Raw genomic sequence first — 23540 nt, 5'->3', positions numbered from 1 at the left:
GAATTGTATGGCACCTGTGTCTTAAAATACTACAAAGTTCCATTTCACATCACCATGAAAGTCCTTTATCTTCCTGAAATCCTGTTCAGTTTCTTACACAAACTGCATCCTGTAAACAGGTCCTATTAACTGCACAGACCTCATTAAGTCCCTGAGCACTGTCCATTCTGTGTGTTGAATCAGGAAGTGAATGGCATTACTGTAATCCTTGTGTGATATACATATCCCTTTCTCCTCTGCCATAAATTCCTCCCGAATTGAAGTTTTTTTCCCAGCGAAAGTATGCCCAATTTATTTTCCTTGAGGAAAAGGCTTACTTCTTTTATTCCCAAAAGAGGAACTGGAAATGAAGAAAGTTAGCCTAAGGCAGACAACCTTCATGAAGAATTTCCATAGACTGAGATCTTTAGCAAGATCATACAAGTACAGGGGAAGAGAGGCTTAAACCTTTACGTAGCATTTCTTTAAATGTTGAAGGACTACTCTTATAGTGGAGAAAAGATAAGGAAGCCACTCTTTCTCTTCTTTTTGTTTCCACTTTTTAGAGAGGAAATGGGATTATAATAAAGATAATTTTTCTGTCTAAATTTGAAGAAAGAATGTGTAAATGTACATAGAAATATGTAAAATAAAGGCAAAAAAATGTGTGTATCTATTGACTTGTCTCACCTAAATATTACTGGTTTTAGTGGATTTCCAGGAGAAGGTATACAACAGCCAGTGTTTCCTCAACTCCCAAATATGGATCCTTTTCAGCAGCGAATGATGGGAATACAGCAAGATCCAATGCGTCACCAGGTAACTTCAGGGTTTTCCCTTGTCCCTCTGTTATGTTTTCTATCTTTTGTTGTTTTCTTTGGTGCAGAAGTAAGGAAGTGGTGTTCCTATGGTGAAGCGTGAATATGGCTTAGCCCTCCAACTTTCCTAAGAAACATATTTTTGTTCTCTGTTCCAGTCAAGCTTTGAAGAACAAGATTTTTATTTTATACACCTGAATGCTTGACCTACTTCATCTTTCTCAGGCTTCTGGTCTTTTACTGTGTCTTTGGAGCAGAGATACAATTTTACTTTAACAGACTGGGAAAGCTGATGTAATTTTTTTTTCCTAACTGGAAGTTTTCGTGTTTTTTCTTCTCAAAAGGTTCCACTTCCTCCTAATGGGCAAATGCCAGGTTTTGGTCTCCTGCCTACGCCACAGTTTCCACCCATGGCTCAGCCTGTGATTCCGCCAACAGCACCTGTGCAGCAAACTTTTCAGTCTCCTTTTCCAGTACAGAGTGAATCACACATGCAAAAAACACATCAGCAGGTGAGGACCCCTTGCAGTAAACAAACTAACTTAAATGCTCTAATACATGTCTTTCTCAAATGTGTATAATTTCTTCAGAAGAGGAAATTTCATGATAACCATGGACAGAGATGGCTGTGAGGTTAGCTCATCTGAGAGAAAGTTGGATAGCTGCAGTGCTACATGACAAGTCTGGTATTTCAGAAGTCTAGCAAAACCAGCATATGTATGCTTCACGCCTCCTTTTGTGAAAGACTTTGGATTGCATTTTGTCCTTCCACTTCTCACTTTCCCTCATCCTCCCTTTCCTGTACCCATCATGCTTCAGGAATATTTTGTTCCATGGAATTCTAACAATGTAATCTCATTCTGGAGAAAAACTATCTGGAAGGGTTAATTTTTAAGGCCCTGGTAGATCACTAATATAGTGGAAATGGACTCAGAAGTCTGTAAAAGTTTTAAAAAAATCCAAGTGTACGTAAACAGCTCTCTCTTGTTCCTAAGATTTTGGAGGATATTATTGGTTCGGTAACTGGCTGCTATTAAGAAGAAATCAAAGAGCAAGTCTATTTATGAGCCTGTATTTAAAAAAAAAAAAAAAAAAAAAAAAAAGAAAAAAAAAGTTGAATATATTTGCCTTTTGTTACAAGGAAAGGAAATCCTAAATGAGAAATAGAGATGGCACCAAGCTGTCTTTGTGGTGACCTGTGATGTCACAGATTCTAGAAAGTTCTTGCTTTCCACTTGGAATAAAGGGACAGTTCTTAAGAGTATCTTTGTAACTGTTTTTTTAGTCTTGAATTCTGTTGAATCAGTACATTCTGAGAGGTTGCTTGGTGGGAAGCTGTAGAGGATTTGGGCTAGGAAGGAAGAGCTGTGTTGAACTTACTGGGTGTTTTCTTTTACGCAGGTTCTTGCATTTTATGTATTGTTTTGATGACTTACTGCTTCATTCTTCAAATTTATTGTATTGTAATTTGCTTATATATATGGCTTAAAGTAGTTTCCTAAAACATCATGGAGAAGAGTTTTCTAGTAGACCTTCCTTTGCCTGTGATTTTGATGACCGAGCAAGATCCACTGACTTGACTTTAAGGAATATAACCATATTCCGTGGAGACATATGTGGTGCTGAAATTGACTAAAATGTGGAAAAACAATATTTTGCAAATTGAAAATGAGAATTTTGTGTAAATTATTTTTATTATGTTCTTGCAGTGGTTGTATTAAGTTCATTTAATACTGGACTGTCTCCCTATTAGTGACTACAAAGTAGTGGTGAATCTTCTGAGGAGAGTTGCATTACATTTTAATTTCACATATGTGAATATTCAATGTAATTTTAGTGCTGTTACATAATTTAGTGTAGGCATAAAATGAAATAAAACACTTGTGCTACTCACCTGTAACACCAGTCAACTTAATATTTTAGGATATGGAGGTGGAACAGCCACCGATTCAAGAGGGAAAACGACATGTTTCTGACAACAGAAAGTCAAGATCTAGATCTGCATCAAGGTAAATTAGTGAAAGTTCTTTAGTGAGGGTATATATATCTCAGGTATTGGATTTTAACATAAGGAAGTTAAGTGTGTCATATCCAAAGACTTGAAAACGCTTTAATAATTCTGTACGAGTACTGAGGAGAGTTATGCTGATAATCTGGAGCTCGGAGAATCTGGTGCTGTGCTGCCAAATCTGCTGTGGGGTGGTAACTTCTAATTGAGATGGCGGTAAGTAGCTGAGAGGTGAGCTAACTCCTTGAACTATTGGTGGAGCTTGTTTTCAGTGCCTTAGGACATAGTCCTCTTACTTGTATTTCAAGTTGGCTTCTTGGGTGCCTGGCTCAGCTTACTTCCTCTGTGGTCATTTCTTGTAAGTGCCCAGTTGTGCTGTACAAGTTGGATTCTGTGACTAAATGCCAAAAGACACATTTAGCAAAAGAGTCCATTTCAATTTAATCTAAGGATTAATTACAAGAAATTACTGTCTGTGTATTATTCTCTGTATGGACAACACTAGTGAAATTTCTTGGTAAAGTCAAAATTGTCAAGGGCTTTATTTGAATTGCCCTTCTGGAAGAGAGGAAAAAAAGAGACCCTTTCAATCTCTTACCTCTGAGGGAGCTGTGTATAAATACAGCTAAATGTTGTATGTGCTTCAGTGCAGTGGTAATGAGAAACAGATTAGTGACTTAAGACTTGTGAACCTCTGAAAGTCGTCTACTTTCTAAGGAAAAGTGGGTATCTATAGAGTTCTCTTATTGGTAGAGAGTAACTTCTATGCCTGTCAATACTAAATGACTAAATTTTAGAGAAGCAGAATGTGATAGCTTAATTTTGTCTGTGCTCTAAAGACACTTTTCTTACAAAGAAATCCAGCGTACTATGGGACTTTGACTGTCACGGACGCAGTATTTCACATGTCTCAGCTGACCTAACAAATCTGGCTCCAGTATTAAAGCAAAGCTATCTACTTTGTTATGAGTCTTCTCCTTTGCCAAGTTTCATATGATTTCTTTGAAGTTTTACTCTGTCTTCCAGACCTTGAGTGGTTTAGAACTTTAACATGATGTAAAATACAATTTCACTGGCAGAATTTATTTTTAATCTCTTTTTTAGCCATTCTTTTGTAAAAGCAATAAACATTTTCCTCATTTAAGCAGATGTCATTTTTTCTATGTTAACGTGGACATAGTTTTGATAGTCAACCTCAATACAAAATTAATAGAAGAGAAGAAATTGAAAAATGATCAACTGGAGTGCATTAATGAGCTACTGTAATAATTTATTCTAGTTCTAGATGCATGTGAATGAGCTTGGATTTTTTTTTTGAGTGAACTCTTGCCCGATTATTTAAATAGATATCTGAAATAGTTATCTGTCTGTCAATGTCTGGGTCAGAAAGATTGAACATAAATGGTTGTTGGGTTAAACTAGGTCACCTAAAAGGAGACGTTCAAGATCTGGCTCCCGATCTCGAAGGTCACGTCATCGTCGATCTCGATCTCGGTCCAGGGATAGACGCCGACACTCTCCTAAGTCTCGGTCGCAAGAAAGACGTGAACGTGAGAGGGAGAGAGAACGCAGATCAAAAGGCCTTCCTCAGATCAAGTCAGAAACCGTTAGTGGTAAGGTTATTCTTCCTCTTTATTGATGTAATTTTGTACATTCTTGTAGTACCATTTTTCAGATGCTCAACATCTTCCTTGTTCATATATGGAATTGTTTTGTCTGTGCCCAGTATTTTCTTTAATGACTATTGGAGCTCTGTGAAGTTGAAGATATTACAGTAGATACTATGCCTACGTAAAATGGAATACTAAGACGACAAACAGGTGTTTTAGAAAAACTGTAAATGTTGAAGAAATACACTTTTTGTATCTATTAGACTTTTAAAAAAAATTTAACATTGACAAGTCCGCTTACCTTCAGTATATGATATCTGCTCAGAATACCCCAGAAGACAACTCTTAATCTGATGTGTGTTATTTTTTAAATTTTTTTGTTCCTTCTTTTTGGGTTTAATGCTGTTTGTGGGTTCCAAGACTCATCCAAACAGAATAAAAGTAAACAGTACTGTGATTTATTTTCTGAACTACTGTAAAGCTGGTAAGAATTAAATTCACCACACATCATGTACTTCCTTTACTCATAGTAGACTATTTGGCAATTTTGGAAGTCAGAAATATTTTGGCTGTAAAATGGGGAAAGAAAAAGCTGAAACACCATGATTTTCTTTTCCTTACTTCAAGACATATAAGGTAAAGGAGATTGAGCAACAAGAAGTTGAGCACATTATTATGATTTTTCTAGTGATTCAATGTTGTATGTCTTTCAAACCAGGAGGGGAGCTTTGACCTGGAAAACACACAGGCTAATGTTCAGATTTCTGAAATAATCCTGACTTTGCCTGTGTTAATAGACAAAATGTGGTATTTGTCTTCTGAATATACCTGGGGAGTGTGGAATCTTCTCTGGAGTTATCATGTAAAATGAGAACATTCTTTTTTATATACATGTATATTTCTAAGTGCTCTTACAATCTGTGTTAACTCTTTAATTGTAGTTTGTAGTACTACGCTTTGGGTAGGACAACTTGACAAAAGGACAACTCAACAGGATGTTGGAAGTCTTTTGGAGGAGTTTGGCCCAATTGAATCAATAAATGTAAGTATAAATGACACAGTGTAAGCTACTTTGATGTGCCTTGGTTACAAAAAGTCTTTTCAGACTGTTTTAAGACAGCTTTATTTTTGATACATTGAAAAGAGTCAAGAGCTCTCATTTTCTATATGGTTGTGTTTTCTAAGGTGTGAACACAGTTCATTTGGCTGCTGTGTAGAAAAACAAGAAGGCAGTAGCTTTAGTTTCTTGAAATTTAAAAATGTGCTTGGGGTAGTACAGAAGATTATCCCATTTTCATAAAAAACATGCTTTCTCTGGAGAGAATTGAATGAGAAAGGGCTATTGAGGAGAAAGGTACGGAATCACATACTGTGCTACTAATTCCTTGTCTGCTCCATTTTGTTTGGTTATAGAAATGTAGACTCTCAGCTGGTGTTCTTGTTTCTTTTGCTCGTTTCTTTTCTGTCATTTTAGTCATAATCATGGAGAACTATTGTTATGCTTTGCTGTATTTAAGGATATTTTTATATATAAATGGTAGCTGTTCCGGTAGCTATAAAATTTCACTTAAACAAACAAACAAAAAGAAGTGACTAATTTTCTTCCTATTCCCAAATATTGTAAAACAACACAGAAGTTTTTTCTCAAATGCTTTACAAATAATAAAAATTATTACAAAACTGCAGATAAAACTGAAAGTGGAGATGCAGCTGGCAGCTTGTGGTATATGGAATGAAGTGGGGTGTTAGTGCCTTGTTTCTTCCAACAAAGTAACTAATTGTCAGACCACAGCATTTACATAAATACTACTGTTTAACAATTTAAAGGATTAAATATACAACAGTCATCCATATTCTCACATGGAATAGAGCTTAAAACTTTCCACATAAGAAGTTGCTTTTAATTTACTAGAAATGTGTACCAGAAGATGCTGGCTATCTAAGCCTCATAAAATAACAGTCTCTTTCGTACTTCCATAGTCCTTTTTGAAACACCTGCTGATGTTCCAGCTTACTGTAATGGAACACTTGTATGTTGTTCATTACTTTGTTAATGTGCTAGCAAAACCAATTTTTTTTCTGAAAATACAAACAGATGATACCGCCTAGAGGATGTGCCTATATTGTCATGGTTCACAGACAAGATGCTTACCGTGCCCTACAAAAATTGAGCCGAGGAAACTTCAAAGTCAATCAGAAATCTATAAAGGTACTTCTTGGAAAACGTCAAGCTGTTCTAAAGTTACTGTAATTACTGTAATCCTTTTTCATCTATTCTAGACTTTTGGCTATTTTAGACTTTTGTGTATTCTGCATATGGTATTCTGTAGATTTATGTGAATGGACCAGTTTTTTTCTTGATAAGTATTCTTCCTGTTGTGTAATGTGAATAGTGGGACTTGTATCAGTTTCCTTGAAAGATTGCCAATAATTGTCTATTTAACCAACAAAAATGGTGTCCTTTTAGACATTACAGTGGACTGTAACTATGTTTTTCTTATTGGTGGTTATTTGTCTTATAACCGAGTTTAATTATATATGATAATCCTATAAAGAGTACTAATAAATAAGGAAGAATGCATTCATTAGTGAAGTTTTTCCTTTTGTAGAACATCGTATTGGAGTGTGACACTGTCCTCTGAAGGGAAATAGAATTAATTTTAGTGACTGGGGAACATTTGAAGAAACTACCTTTATACATTTTTACAAATTGAGCGCAGGAGTCAAGCCAAGAAATAAGAACTGAGTCTGCTTTAAAAAAGTTTTATTTCAGAGATTTGTAACTAACCTATTTTTCCTGCCGTTTCAATTAGAGTATTCTTTTTGCTTTTTAGCCTCAAATGGTAGTGCTGTTTTGTGAGAACTAAATATTAAATCCATTAAAATGGAAGCATTTTACTGACTACATATATTTCCCCCCCCAAGATTGCATGGGCTTTGAATAAAGGAATAAAGCCAGATTACAAGCAGTATTGGGATGTAGAATTAGGTGTTACTTACATACCATGGGACAAAGTGAAACCTGAAGATCTTGAAAGTTTCTGTGAAGGAGGAATGTTGGACAACGAAACTCTTAGTCCAGGTAAAGTGTTGGTACATCTTTAAATGGTTTTTAAAAAATTGTCCTTTGTGCTGGTGTATTGAAGTTGGTGTGGCTGACTTTCATGATGCTGTGGTGCACATAAAATCCTTGAAATGGCTAAGAAGTGCAGCATGCATAACCTGTAAATTGGAGAGAGTTTGTAAGCAGTTACTGACAGTCCCTCATCAGGAGTTGTGCAGCTGTGTTACAAGGGGCTGGGCTAAGAATGCATGTGGATACCAGGTGACCTGTCAGGTGTGCTGGTATTTGCCCTTGATGGTGAGGCATGATGCAAGTGAGTTGTACTTGTTAGTCCCAGAGCCAGCTTGCCCACCGCCCTGGTTTATGCGAGGAATCCCTAGGAAAGGAGCCTGCCTTTGGAGTACTTGTGTGGCAACTGAGCTGATGGCAACTTTATAATTTCTAAAAAAAGTGCCTATGGTTTTCACACTTGTGACATTTTCAGTTCCTTTAGCAAGTCTTGTATTTATAGGGACCTAATAGATTTCTTGTTATTCTGCATGTAAGCAGTGAAAATATCAGGCTTCTATGGTTGTATTAAGAAAATGACACCTGTTATAATCAGCAGCTTCAAATCAATTACAGGCTTCAAACCAATATAGAGTTGCTAGTGTGTTGGCTGTTGTGATTTTAAAAGTAATATTAAATGAATGCAATACTTAAAAATTGGAATTGCCTTAATTTCTTTAGATTGGTACTCTAGACTACTGTGTTGGTTTTAACCACTGTGTGAAGTGCTGTCTAGTTATTGAAACATTATTTCAGGGTTTTGTCGTTCTGTCCAATTTGCCCTAAGTAGGTGGTGGTTATTATAAATAGTGGCATCTCTTCATGATAAATACACAAAAATAAGTTGAGTGTGTATTTTAAATGAAAGTAATGAATTATAAACATAACCTCAATGTGTTCCAGTCTTCTCAATGCTTTTCTCTTTCCCATAATGCCTCTTCACTGATCTATTTTTTTCTGCTTAGCTGTCTTTTCCCAGGAAGTTCTGACAAATAAGGATAGGAGCCATATTTCTTCTATAAAATGAGTTTAAAGCTATTTTTGATGTTTCTCTTATTTTGCTGCGATTCTTTATTGTTGTATTCTCCTTTTCCTTGTTGAAGACTTGAAAATGTTGTTTTCTCAGAAATTACTTCTTGAATTAGCGAAAAAGCTGCTGCCTTCTTGCTCGAGAGCGATAGAATGAATCTGTTGAAAGCTTGTCCCAAAACAGCCTTACTGTTTTTGTTACAGATAATGTGTTTCAGAGTCCTGGGCATGTATAAATGCTGTCAGTGCGAAGAATTGTTAAATAACTAATGAAAGGAATAAATTTACTTGCTATGTTTCAGTGATTTGCTGTAGTGTGTTTGAAGTAATTTGGAATTTTTATTGGCAGAAATATGTTTAAATGCTTCTTAGCTCTGTTCTTTGACTACTTGCCCACTTCTACTGAGCTGATACATGTATGTTTGGGGTTTTTTTTGTATAGAGTGGAAGGGGATTCCCAAGAAGTCTGAAAATGAAGTGGCTCAAAATGGAGGTGCAGAAGCTACACATAATGAACCAGTGTCACCTATTCCTAAAGCTTTACCTGTTCCAATTCCTGTTCCTATGCCTGCACCAATAACAGTACCTCCTCCACAGGTGAGAGTTGCGTTCTCATTTGCTCCGGATGTCTAAACAAAAACTTACTTTAAATAACAATTCAGTATGGCAATGCATAAGTTAAGGAGAGGGAGGAAATACGATGAATGGTAACCAGTTGATTTTGTGTGTGTCATGTTGTCCCTTGTTTAAAATGCTCTTGTTAGCAGACTTGCTATGCTGTCAGTTTATGAAGATAACTCTCCTGGGCCATAAATCGAGTATGCACCTAAAGTCCATTGTTTGAGCTTCTTCATGTAAAAAAGCAATAATACAGTCTCGTAGAAGAATATTCCTTTTCTGCTAAGTCACAGTGGCAATGGAGGACTTGAAAAAAACCAAACCCATTAGGGTTTGAAGCATGTTTTGTGCCCAGCAGGAGCAGAGCATCTGGTTTGATTTCCCTGAAAGGGGATGTAGTTTGCATGTACCAGAACAGCCCTGGAAACTGAGTCAGCATGTGGTTAGTGGGAATGATACAGGATTTGCTCCAAAACCTCGTTGCTGCTTTAATGCTAATGTAGACAGAGCGTATGTGTGTCTGCCAGATTTTTATTTGATGTATTGTAGGACTGTACTTTAATATCTCTTCTCTCAGTTCTGAATAAATTATTGCAGTAGATTCTTTTTATTAATGGTCTGAATTGCATCCTCTCAGTTTTATGATTGCATTTTTTTTTGTTTTCCTAATTAATTTTCCTCACTGTTGGCTTAAATAAGCTATAGACCTTTTAAAATATGCACATTGCTTTTATTTTTGTTCATACTGTGTATACTCTCTTTGAAAAGCCTTTGGGAATTTAATATAAAAATTTTCATACTCTTCCTCTGTTGTTATAATGGCTCTTCAGTCAAAGCTGATGTTGTATGTTCATTTGCTAAAAGAACACTCTGAAGTTTTACTGTTAGTTTAAGTAGCGTGTAATAATAATTACTCCCTCCAGTGTTTTATAATCTGTATTTCTTTTAGCTTTACTTATTGCCAGACATGTTACTACTTTTGTAGTAATAGTTTCTTTCTTGTCACTGTTAAAATAGTAGTATACCTTCTCCCAAATGGGAGGAAGTGTAAATTAAACTATTTTACATCTTGAGAAAATGTGTTTATGAACTACAATATGGCAGACACTCAGAAAAGATCAAGAACTCAAATTATTTGAAGACATATATAATTTAGCCAATTATGTGATTTCGGAACATAATATGTTGAATTTTGTGTTGTTTTGACACAGAATTCCTGAAATGCTGTAAGGTATTATTAGTGAATGAACACCTAAGTCAAATTTCTAATTTCAGAGGGTTTTAGTAGCCATTAACTGTAATAAATAGTAGTGATTTTGTTTATTTTGCTTAAATCCATTCTGAAAAAGAAAACGTAAAGAAAAAAACCAACTAGTTTCAGAATATATTGAGTGTGCTGATTGCTTTTCTCAGCCTCATCAGCTTCAGTTTTTTACTATGGCAAAGAAACTTGTGTCTTCACAAATTCAGGCCAGGATCAGAGAACTGTATTTAGTCTTCATGTTTGGTTTCGCTATGAACTTTTTTTATGCTGTTTAACACTGACCAGTTTTCTTCTCTTGCCATAAAATTACAATAGTTCAATAATTTGTAAATAGTTCTTAAAACTTACAAATTAAGTTCAGCTGTGATGATGTTAGTAGTCTTACTAAAAGTAACATGTTTTGTAATACGCAAACGTGACCTAATACCTAAAGGAAAAAGCTCATTATATTCCACTTCTTTTGTTTAAATAACTTTGTAGAGTAAAATAGCATTTTAATTAACTGAGGTATTTTTGTCCTCTGATACAAGCAGAACTTCTTTCATTTGTATTTGGCTTCAGTGTTCAGAACTGTAAGAGGTGGGGAGGTAGTTATGAGTGCTGGGTAGCTGCTCATGCTGTCCAGCCTGGAATGGGCATCAGTACACTGGTACCAGGTTGCTCGATCTGTCTGTCCAGCTGCTCCTCTGTTAGCCATGGAAAGCACCCTGCCCACCCTGGTCCCTCTGTCTGGAGAAGCAGGTTTGATGTGTGTGATATGTCAGAACAGGCTTTATGCATTGCCCTGATTCAGGCTGCAGTGATCAGGCATAGGGCTGCCTGGCAGATAACCCCAAACAGCTTTGACTACAGATTCCCATAACTTACTCCCTTTTTTTTCTCTTCCTGACCTTCCTTTTTGTTGTGCTTTCGCTTCCCTTTCTCCACTCCAATCTCCTCCCAAGTAAACAACTCTTCCGTAATTATTTTTTTCCATGGCGGTCCCAGTTTTGCTGCATCCCTACCCAGATTTGCTATTTATGATACAATTACCTAAGTAATATTGTCATTGTATGGTATTCCTGGGTATGATTACTTACGCACTGTTGGCCTCACAAGGAAGGTCCTTTTTCCTGTAAGATCCCCAGTGCTCCTTTCTGGTTATCTGTGAAGTTTGGCTATTGTTCATGAAGCACCTTGTTAACCAGCTGCAAAATCCAGCTATCCCTTATGCCGCTATCTGTAACTTGTCAGCTTCTCACATTGTTATCTGTCATGTCTGGCTGTTTCTCCTATTGTGTCCAGTAGCTTCTCATGCCCATAATGCCCTTAATGCCCTTTCTCATGAAGCTTGACTTCAGGCCAGGGCCTAGTCAGCAGCTTTGTGATCTGCCCACAGCGCTGACAATCCCACACTTAAAGGCAGGATGGGAAGGAGCTGCATTACTCCTTTCTCTGGTAGAGCCTGAATGGGCCTTCTGTGCTAGCCCCCTGCATGGGCTGCACACATAGGGATGGAGCCCTGCTCTGCTGGATGTTACCTGTGAGCGGTGTAACTAACTGCAGACTGACCTCCTATTACTGCCAGTATCACCTTGACCCGTGAATGCAATCTCTATGTAGTAAGGCACTTAAAATCGGTAGTGTCCTTTTAAGAGTGATAGCATGCATAGGTAAGTCTGATTCTTTGGCCTCAGTAGCACACACAGCCTCTTCTCAGCCACGGGGTTCTGGGTTGTTGACAAGATAGGTGGAATACTTCTGTTGTGTTGTGCTGCTGGAGTGAGACCTTTTCTTGCCTATAGATTCAGGTCTCTGAGCTGTTGCTGAATCTGGTCCCACTCCTGCAGGTCTGAGTAATCCACCTCAGTGATCCGCTCTGAGGGTAGGTCTGTGTTTATTTTTAAGTCATATTGCAGTGTCCAAGATCAACTTAAGTCTGTTTCTTGGTTACTGAGAGTCAGTTTCAGTTAATAGCACTTGCGATATCACTTGCTTTGCACATTCATTGACGAGGTTTTGGGCAATTGGTATTCCATTCTCCTGGCAAAGCTTAGTGTTACCCTACCCAAGCTGCCATTCTTCTCCAGTCAACCATGGCTCAGGCTTTGCCAGGGTTATACATTGCAGTCCAGGGGGATTGCTGTGGCCACCCTTTCCATAAGTTTCCCCATCCAACCCAAAGTCCCTTTTCTTCATTTAATGTGTTTTCAGCCAGAAACCGGAGTCCAAGTTGAGTGTGTACCTCCCAAATTTCCTGATGTATTCATCAATCCCACGTGCTCCTTCTCCCTATAACTAGATGTGGGAGTTGTGCATTGGTCCAATATCCATCCTGTACCCCTCATACTGAAACTGGCAGACTCTCCCTTTGCTGTCTTCCTCCTGGAGACTCCAGGTGTGCTTAAATGTATATTTAATTGTTTTGGAGCACTGTAGGTAGACTGTGCTCCTTTTTAGTTCACAGGGCCAATGATTCTCCTTCAAGTCTAAATCTGAGAGGTGTGCAGTAAGAAATAGTTGTACTTGATCACAGGCTAAACCCCAAGACATGTTTATTGAGATGCACCTGGCAGTCTGCATTACAGTTATTGAGAGGTTAGTTATTCCAGTTTCCAATGTTGCTAGTAAAATACCAGGTTTTCCCAATGTTTGTCTCCCTAGTAGCATTTTTGTTGCTTTGTTTTATCCAATTCATTAGCTATTATTCTGAAACTATTCACCAGTCCTGTGTGTTATCTGTCAATGTTTATTAGCCACTGGTTCCATCTCTTTAACGAACAGAAACTTTATACTTCAAATTGTATTTTAAATGAGATGTTGTGACATTTATGCACAGATTTTTACCGCCTTCCTTTTTTCTTTCTGCTTAAAGGAAAGGTTTTAACATGTTACTTATAATTATGTATTAGAGGGTTAACTTCTTAGGAAAAAAATTAAGTACAGCAGTTAAGCTTGGATAATTAGGTATGAATATCCTCTAATACATATCTAAATCATCTTCCTTTGATGTTACTTTTATTCTGGTTCCATCATAATATTTTACTATTCACTATACCATCTCAAGCCATTGTGTATACATGCTTCATCCACAGTTTTCTCAGCTTTTAACTACTTAAGGACTGACAGCACTTAGCAAGTTTCCCCTCTTTTTTAAACCTTTTTGCCTTCTTGATACCCCTCCTCAATTCCTTCTGCTATGTACACACTCTGTATGTGAATTCTTGTTTCATAGAACATTACTGCCATCAACAGATCTGTCGCTATGTCTAGCTAATTTTGTAAGTTGTTCTTTGAAGGAGTGCCCTGTAAAACAAACAGAAAGACCTACCGAGACTATTAGGTTACTGTGGTTTTAGAGCACTTTTTCTAAAGCTTTAACTGTGATTAATGGACACACCTCTAGGGTTACTTAGTGTTCATCTAGGTAGTCTTGGCCTCATGTGGTACTCCTAGGTGTGCTTACCTGTGTGTGTGCACTGTTGGCCTTGCAAGGTCCTAGTCCCCAGAAGGTCCTCATTGCTCCTTTCAACTTCTCTCTGAAGTTTGGCTGTTGTTCACGTAACACCCCCTAACCACCTGCAGGATCCAGCCATCCCTCATGGTGCCATGTGTAACTTTTGTCAGCTTCTCACATAGTTATCTGTCATGTCTGGCAATTTCTTGTGCCCCATCCAATAGTTTCTCACATCCTGCTCAGTTAGCTTAACTTCAGGTAGGGCCTAATCAGCAGGTTATTATAAACCAGTAAATAACCAATTTAAAACTAAAAATAAAAAGTGGTGGTCTACACTAAAGACTAATGAATTAAAGCCTATTATAATTAATTTATTTTAAAATTCTAATAGCACAAGTTTTAATGTGCCTCAGCTCACTAACCTACGCATTGGTAAAGATCTTGCAACAGAAGTTTGAAGTGGTATCAGCTGCTTGGCAGCTTTAGCATCTCCTCCAGTTTTAAGAAGAATATTTTGCTTACTTTGGTTTAATGCCACTTCTTTCAGTTCTGAGAATAAAACAGTAAAGGCTTTTCCTTCTTTACTCTAGAAATAAAAAATTAGTTATGAAGGGTCTTGGTGTAGTAGTTCTGAAATTTTGATGGTTGTGGAGGTGAGTCAGTTATGATCACTTGAGTACACACCTCTCCTTTGCTTTCGTAAATCAATTTTAAATGCAGAGCATATTTTGATTAAATTTTTTTCTTTTGATTCCCACACATTTAATGTAGTTTTTGTAGTAAGCTCATATTTATGAGTCTAAGGATCAACTTAGTTTAAACCAGTTTTCATTCAGAGCTTGATATAAATCAGAATTTAAAAAAAATAAAAGGAAACAATAGTCACTCTAATATAATATACAAACTCAGGTAACAAAAAAGAAAAAGTTTTTAATTGCTCCAAAGTTGTGTGCATTATAGTGTATCATGTTGGATGGTAAAATTAATTCCAGCTACTGTGTAAAGGGTATATTTAGATGAGTTACCAGCATGCATTAATGTCAATTTACCACAGAGAATAATTTTTTCTTTAAGAACAAAGGCAAACAAGATCAATGTTGATATGTTAAGTTGTAGGAATTCTTTGACTGCTAATTAGATCAGTTATGTGAGTCACTTTGTTGTAGAGTAACTTAAGGTAGCTTAAATGTTCTTGTTTTGATGGACAAAGCACAGAAGACAGCAGTCCACAGCTGAGCAACAAATAATCCTTTCAGTCTTGAGGTAAACATTTTTCCCATTCTTTTTTCTTAGGTTCCACCACATCCATCAGGTCCTCCTGTGGTTGGTGCACTCCAACCACCTGCTTTCACAGCACCTTTAGGAATCCCACCTCCTGGATTTGCTCCTGGAGTGCCACCACCACCACCGCCTCCATTTTTACGACCTGGTTTCAACCCAATGCATTTACCCCCAGGTATATTTATATATTCTTAGGAATAGCAAGTCCTTTTTTTAACCATATAGCAAATAAAAGCATCTGCCATATAAACTGCACAAGTACGTTTTGGTAAAGTGATACTCAGTGGTAATACATACTTTTTTATAGGCTTTCTTCCTCCTGGACCACCACCACCTATAACTCCTCCGGTATCTGTTCCTCACACTCCGGCAGTAAACATCCCAAATTGTAAGTGTTTAAATCTTGGGCAAGTGGCAGTAGGAGGAAGGTATCATGCAAGCAGAAAAGCTGACTTTTTTTTAATATGTCAATGCATTGTTTCTTAGCTACAGCAACTGGTGTGAATGAAGACACTACAAAAGATTCATCTGTAGGAAATCCCATCCCAACAGTGGTTTCTGGATCCAGAGGGAATGCCGAAACTACTGATAGTTCCAAAATATATGGAACTGTTCCACCTCCTGTAGCACCTACTAATGTACCTGCTCCTGTGACCCAAGCTATTCCACTTCTTGGTAAGTTCATTTTTGTATATGTTCTTCAGTTTATTGTTCCCTGAATTTAAAATACGATTTTGATTTTGCTACTGACGTACAGTTCATGGGAAAGTAGAGCAGATTTTCCTAAACTTATTGAAATTTGTGCCCTTCTGTTGGCTTTTAAATCATTTTTAGAGGCTTGATTTTGCACAGAAGGAGCAGTAATTTTTTTTTTATTATTGAAGATCTGTTTTCTGAAGAAATAAAAAAGCTGTAACATTTAAGTTAGAAATTCAGAACAGAACGAAATGCTGTCCACTTTTAACAAATTGAGGTTTATACCATATAGAAAATTCACTTACAACAAAACATCTTTATGACATATGAACAATGTTTCAGCTCAACTATTGCATGTATAAAATTAGCTTACAGAGAAGCAGTATTTTTTATAGTGTATTTCTTAAATCTGAAAATATGGTATACTTTTTATGTATGGAATAAATTATTTTAATAAAATGATAAAACAAAAGCTTTTATTCAGCCCTGCAATATTACAGGTTTTGAAACCTTTTTAACAATATGTTGCCTTATTTCAATGTTACAAAATGGTATTTTGACTAGCAAAACCAAGCTAACTTTGGATATCTTACATAAATTACTTTTCACCATATGATACAAACTTGGTCAAACTTTTACAGAGTGTATACTGTTTAATGTTGCAGAGGTTCTGCTAAATATTTATTTTAGGATGGCCTTTTACGGGTCAGTGTGAAGAATATACTCGGGAGACTTATTTCCTACAAATTTTAATAAGATTATTACATTTATGGGATTTCAGACCTCTAAATGAGAGCCTAACAAGTGAATGAAAAAGATAATTTTGTTTTAGTGTGTTTCTGCCCAGAACTTTACAGTGTATGCTGAAAAAATCCAAAGATTTGTCTCCCTGAGAGCTTACTGCTCTATTGGATTTGATGGCTAAATTTTCCAGCCGTGACTAGTGATTTTTGGATCCTCATGTTGGAAACCCGAAATGAGACCCTTTTAAAAGGCATTTTTCAAAAAGTGAAGAGCTGTTTCTCCCTGAAAATCAGTCTGCTGATAAAAAGTATCAAAGCAGATATGCAAAACCAGAAGCTAATTGTTTTAGAGTATCTTGGACACTTGGCAAACAGAGAAAAGCTTAAAAAAAATTCTGCAGTGACACCATGGATTGAGAGAAATCTGTAGTGATACAGATTATCGGACTATACATTTAAGACATTCACATCTTAATGATGAAGCTACGCTTTTTGTAATTGTAAAACAGTATTACCAGGTTTTTGAAGTTTCATGGTACTATGTCTTGTATGGCATAAATTGAACTTTTTATTCCAAGCCTTTGGAATGTATTAAGTTACTCTGGAGTTACAAGAAAAAGGTTTTAGAAAATTAAGATTGAAGTGAAGTAAATTACATACCCACATTAGTTACTTGGACAGTAGCTTTTTCTTATTCTTACAAATTCAAGGAAGCTGAATTTGAGAAATCGGAAGATGAAGAACTTGCCTTTGTTTTTACTAACTTGTTTACTGAATAGTAGAGGCAGATAAAATTGTCCGTGTGGTCAGAATGACTTCTGTCAACATTCAGTCTCATCAACAAGGGGATAGGAGAGTTTCTTTTTATAAGATTGCATGTGTGAGCTTACAGAGTAGTCCTGAAGAAACAGCTTAGAGATCTGTGTATTTACTTAAGTAATAGCATTTTATGTTGATAAGTGTCTTATTTCAAGAAGTTATTTATAATCAAGGAGTTATGTAAAATCCTTCCATCCTGACATTTTGGAGTTAAGGGGGACTGTCCACAGTCTGATATAAGATACAAGAAAACTAGAAGAAAAAGATTATAATATTTTACATGATTAAAGGTAAAAAATTAGTATCAGTTGTCTTTGCTTTTAAAACTTTTCAGTAGGTTTACACAAATGAAACTATCTTCTTAAATCCACTTTGATTCACTTATCAATTGAGCTTAGCTCTGCATGTGAGAGTCCAGATCTGGTCTTTCCTTAGGCTGGAAGAAAAACATGAAAGAGGTCCTGTTTTCTACCACTCATGCTGGTCTAAATAGCAAAGAAGTGTCCCTTGAAGTCTTGCCCTCCCCATCCTATGAGTTCAAGAGCTGGCCAGGCTGCATTGTCATTCCTTCCTTTTCATTCTGTGTGTCAGGTTTCACTCCTAGGGAAATCAAAGCATGGGAAATGGAGTCTGCCAGGGTTTCACCATGTGTGCGAACATGAGATGCAATCTACATATGCATCCCGGTCCCGGAGCCCAGAAGTACTTGCAGGCTTGACAGTTTAAATGTAGCCTTAGTGTCTGACCTACAGTCTTACACAGGTCAGAGGCAAATGAGCTGGACAAAGTAAATGAGTAGGTACAGCATCACCCTTGGTTAGCCATGGGAAAGTGCAGGCAAGGGAAATCAAATGCTTCAGACTGAAGGACCTCATGTTCACAAGTACCTGGTTTAGTAATTTGAATAGATGACTGATCGTGTGACTGGTTTCTCACGAAGTCCTCAAACTGCTCGTTAAACATTCCCATGATGTGGCTCTCCAAGCTGAGATAAGAAGGTGGAAAAAAGATTTGTTTGACAGCATCATGAAGTATGTCATGAGGACTCTGCTTGGGGAAATAGGCATGAAGGGGCTCGAGTAGTGTAACATGAAGAATGAAGAAATGTCCATCGGATATTTGGGCAGTATAGAAGAACTTACTTCAGCAGGCTGAATTCAAGGAATGAAGATTTCTCTGAAGAGACTGTCATAGAAATCTAAACTTAACCTTGCTTGAGAACACCTTTTGTAATCTGTACAAATGCAGGAGCTCTTTTCTAATTTTTGTAACTTCAAAATGAAGCTTATCTATCTATCTGTTCAGTTTTTATATGGAAGATATGTTACAAAGTAATTCTAAATTGATTTATTGTAAGATTTCATATGCTTTCTTAGTAATGTAAGTTACATTCTGTTTCATCTCACTAATTTCATTCGTTCCTCTAATGTAATTCTTTCATCACTTCCAACAAAGACATGTTTGTGCTTCAGAGGAGTGATCCCTTGTGGACATTTGTCTGAATTTTTTTGTGCTTATTTCTGAAAACCACCCTCAGGTTGTTCTGATTTAGTTGTATCCTTGATCATATTCACTGCTGTTATAGTTTCTTGTTCTCAATCTGAACAAGATTATCCAGACTGTAACTGGTTTTGTGAGTGTGTGCTCATGTCATTTTTTTAAATGATCTGCAAAGCAGATATTTTTAGACTCCTTTTACATGTGCATATTGCAGAAAGTGACAGGCTTTTAAATAATTTTTGATTTGCCAACTTGTTCTTAGTGTTGAGCAAATGCTGTAATTTGGACCAGTAATAAACTGCTGTTGTAGATGCTATGTTTTAAATATTCAGATTCTGTGATCTATTATCTTGATTAAATACACCATATTGCAGTTTGTAGGTTCTGGTCTAGTGCTCTCTTTACCAAAATTCCTACAATGATAATTACATATTATCAAAGATTAATTATACTGTAGTTCTCATCAAATTTCGTATTAATTTCCTGTTAATGCATGCTGAACTATTATTCTTTTTTCCCTTGCTGGTTTGTTCTTAAGTAACTACATGGTCTTTTTGTAATCTGCATTAAATTATAAAAGACAGACTACAATACTCTCTGAGCTCATCAGAGTATTACTGTATTATAAAGTGGATACTTCCTTCACAGGAAGGATGAACTTTTTATTAATACAGGATATGAACAGTGATAAACGTAATACATTTCTGAATTTCTTGTGATAGCCCATTTTAAAAACATAACAACCACTGCATGTTTGTTAATGATATATATGACTGTTGCTTTCATAATACTACCAAAAGAGAATTCAGAGGTAAGGGAACATGAACTCTCAAGCACCATTCATGGAATTCAGTTTTGCCTTGATGATTCCCTTGACCTGGATCAGTTTAGTGTTTATGTTTGATAAAGCAGGAATTTTAGAAGTCTTAATACCAGTAAGGAACACTGTACACATAATGCAGTTTGACTCTTACATCCTTGTTTAAGCATCTTAACATGAATAGCAGCAAGCTCCTGCTGGCTTCAGTGATGGACATTGACTACCCTAAAAAATGTTGGTATTTATGGCAAGTTATTTAAGCTCTGAATTGATATTTAGGCTCTTAAGTTTAGGCTTCTTTCTTTACAGTCTTGGCCTGGTCTAAAGGATTCTGTATCAAACACCAGAAAAAGACACAAGACTTACAACATTGTCCCTCTTTCAAGAATTTCCTGGTAGTATTTAACGTTCTAGTTTTAAGATGCAACATTTCCCACTGGAGAATGATCGGAAAATTAATGTATCATGCTACATGTTGCAGAACATCAGCATCAAAGTGTAAACTTTTAGCCCATTCTGCTGGAATTGTAAGCTTTTGGCTTCTTGTTCTCATACATGTTTCCATTAGATTTGCAAAGGAGATGTATTTGAAGCAGGATTGCTGTGTCAGATACAGAAAACACCATTCCTCCACTTGCTTTCTTGTAACAGGACAGCTGAGAAGTAATTTAACAGATTATAAGAAACACTGTAATCACTTATTGAGCAGAGTTCAGTTAAAAAAAAAACCAAACAGATGCTACACTTCTTGGTTGTGTTAGCATTTGTAACACTGATAATTATCACAAGGGAACATGGGATTTGTCCAGCCAGAAGAAAAGATAATCAGAAATGGAATTACAGTGACACAGGAATCAGGCTTTTTACCTAATTTATGAAAACAGTAAGGGTGACTCCTATGACCTCTCTGGATAGAAGACACTTCTTCAGGACAGCTATAGCATTTTGGCTATGTCTTACAAGTAAAGTGAAATTATGAAACTTGACACTGTGTGATTGTTCTTGCACCTCTGAAACAACACTCATGGTTGGCGATGGGTTTTCCTAGTACACTTGCATCTGCGTTCTTCATAGTAAACACTTCGCGAGTTCTGAAGACCTTTCACTGTGCATCACTGCTAAAAGTTACAAATAAAAATAAGTTGTGAAAGCAATCTGTATTTTTACACATTTGAACAGAATAACATATTAGGTGTAAGGTCTGAGGATTTTATCTCCAGTATTAAAAGCCATGTCTTGGCCAAGTTACGTAGAATAAGCAATTGGTGAAAGGGATGGTTGTATTTCATACCCATAAGCGAGAAGACAAGGTTAGCTCCTACAAAAAGGCTTACAGTTGTGAACAAATGAATAAATACAGGCTGGGGCAGATAAATTCCGTCACTCGTCTGACCAGGTATGAGATGGTCATTAAAATCACTTCATTGTTTCTCTAGGAGTTCTGGTACTTCTTTTCAAGTTTGACAGACTATTTAAATTTTACATACTGTCTCTCCCTATATAAGACATCAAAAGGCTTTAAATTTTCCTAGACATTGCATGTGCAGTCTGTACCACTGATTTTACTGAGCATTCTTAGTAAACTTGGATGTGTTTCTGGACACCTTTGAGAGTAAATTTTTAATTGGTGCCTGATTTGTTAGCACAGCAAGGAAGCTCTAATAGTTCTTCCTAGTGTACTTCAGCCTCAACATTTGAGTGGGCTGATTTAAAATAGTGTTCAGCTACCCTGCTGATGCAGTCCAGATTGAAAGAGTGAGTTTCAGCTACCATTATGCTGCTTCTGTGCTGCGTTTTATGTAGAAGTAAGGTTGAGAAATTAAATTACTCGTACTTGTTAAATTTAAAAAAGCTTTTCACACTTGCCTCATGTTCATGCTGTTGTAACCCACATCTACTCTGCTGATATAGAGCAGAAGCATATGCTTATCCACTCCAGCTCATTAGATCTCAATTATTCTTTTCTGCCTTATTTTTAATCTTCTGTGGAAGAACTTATCAACAAAAATACCCCTAAACCTCAGAATTCAGCAAAATAACATTCTTGGAAGACATCATTAAGCCATATGTTTGTCTTGTCAGCTCTGTAGTACTAAGTCATGGGAGGAGTTTAAACTAGGTGACTTACAGCCCTGATTATGAACAGGAGAAGGGGGAGGGCTGTGCATTTTGAAGTCAAAATGAAAAAAAAAAAAAACCCAAACCAAAAAACCAGAAAAAATACACTGTTGCTGCTGGAACATTTCTTTCAAAGAGTGTGACCTATCAAGCCGTGTCTTAAAAGTGACTGCTTGGAGGGGAAGGTAAGACAATACCATGGACTGGAAGAATATTCACACCTTTGTTACCCGAGTTCTCCTGATAGGCAAAATATAATTTCCTTCTCATATGAATATGAAGAGCACTCATAAAAAGGTTTCTGTTGGAGATGTTAAGCAGAAGTGGTGTGGTGAAAGGTCAACATGTATGTTCTTCAGAATTGGGATAGAAATGCTAACTAAATCAGATGGAGGAAGAGGGAAGCTATGATAGCTGAATGGAAAATTATTTGGGACGCCTGCTCCATTGTGCTCATGAAGCTGAAATCAAAGTGCAGTTTTCACTGATGACACTGCCAAGTATTTAATTCTAGTATTAATTCACATAGCTATTTCACATTGTAGTTTTACCCAGGGCAGGAGATACAAGATTTTACGTAACCTGCGTTCTTAACTTTCATTTTTGTTAGTATATAGTTTCAACAAATTTACAAAGGAATGCAAGATGGATTAGGAGAGATTTGTGCTTGTTCTGCTGGCAACTGTTGATTCCTTTAAATTTCAGTTGGGGAGTTTAAAAAACAACACATACTTTCTCAGATACGGAGCTTATTTTCAGGTAAATAACTGCTAGTGAGCAGAAAGAGCAGGTAGATCCAGTATAAAGGCTACAGAGAACATGAGACAACAGTGACACTAGTTCAAACAAAAGCAGGCATGTGAGATGAGCTGACACACACTTCTTGGTATGAAGTCCTCATCTGGAGCTTGGTAATCCTCGTTCATTTTGGCTTGTCATGTTGATGTCAACAAGCTTTGGGCTGACCTTTCTCAAACAGTACGTTTTGAGAGTTAATTTTTTTCCTCTTACAAATACCATGCTAAAAACAAGAGTCCAGGAATAAAAATGGAAAATAGTTGGTGTTGGATTATGTGCTATGAAGGATGGAAAACCGTATTTTAAAAAAAAACCAGAAATTACCTGTTGCATTTCCTTTTAGTTTACATTGCAAGGTTTATTCTACTAAAATTAAACTTTGTTGTATCCCTTTTCTCTGGAATGGTAAATTGAACTCTCTGTGATTTTCTGCTCCTACTCCAGCCCTGTTCTGACCTTGCCTCTCCCTTCATAGCTTACTGTATCTGCCGCTTCTTCTACACGTTGAAAATCTTGTTGATGACCAGTTCAAATCTCAAGCATTTTAGCCAGATACAATTTCACTGATGTTTGTAATTGAGGAGAAAGGTTTTAAAGCTGACTACAGGAGGTGAGGTGTCTTTAATTAGAAGCCTAGAAAGCATAACCTATTAGGAAGGTGTTTCATCAGCAGTCAGTTGACGAAGCAAGACATTGAGCTGGAGATCAGGAAGAGCTCTGACCTGCAAAATGGCAACGGCTTCTTCACGAAAGGAAGCCTTTAGGATAAGTAATTAGTTACTACCATTGCAATATTAATTACTTCTAGCACAACACAAACTTCTGTTTAAAAACAGTGCTCTCTTTACAGTATGCAGATGTCCTGGTTTCAGCTGGGATAGAGTTTATTCT

General features: G+C 36.7%; 1 protein-coding gene across 6 annotated transcripts in view; it reads left to right on the top strand.

Moving 5' to 3' along the window:
* Positions 1-23540, top strand: part of SCAF4 (SR-related CTD associated factor 4) — a 48003-nt gene that overhangs the window by 21037 nt on the left and 3426 nt on the right. For 4 of the 6 annotated variants that reach the window (XM_030021116.2, XM_030021114.2, XM_030021115.2 and 1 more), the window contains 11 exons: positions 690-798; positions 1142-1309; positions 2721-2806; positions 4228-4418; positions 5357-5457; positions 6511-6624; positions 7341-7497; positions 8999-9153; positions 15168-15330; positions 15463-15543; positions 15642-15830. In XM_030021116.2, coding sequence (XP_029876976.1) covers positions 690-798; positions 1142-1309; positions 2721-2806; positions 4228-4418; positions 5357-5457; positions 6511-6624; positions 7341-7497; positions 8999-9153; positions 15168-15330; positions 15463-15543; positions 15642-15830 — 1514 coding nt within the window. Of the gene's footprint in view, positions 1-689; positions 799-1141; positions 1310-2720; positions 2807-4227; positions 4419-5356; positions 5458-6510; positions 6625-7340; positions 7498-8998; positions 9154-15167; positions 15331-15462; positions 15544-15641; positions 15831-17848; positions 20720-23540 lie in introns of those variants that run through there. The other 2 variants (XM_030021117.2, XM_041124696.1) reach the window with 2 other exon arrangements.

Source organism: Aquila chrysaetos, chromosome 7 (assembly GCF_900496995.4).
Source record: "Aquila chrysaetos chrysaetos chromosome 7, bAquChr1.4, whole genome shotgun sequence".
Lineage (NCBI taxonomy): Eukaryota > Metazoa > Chordata > Aves > Accipitriformes > Accipitridae > Aquila > Aquila chrysaetos.
The sequence above is the reverse complement of the archived record's forward strand: the minus strand, read 5'-3'. Positions and strand labels throughout refer to the sequence as shown.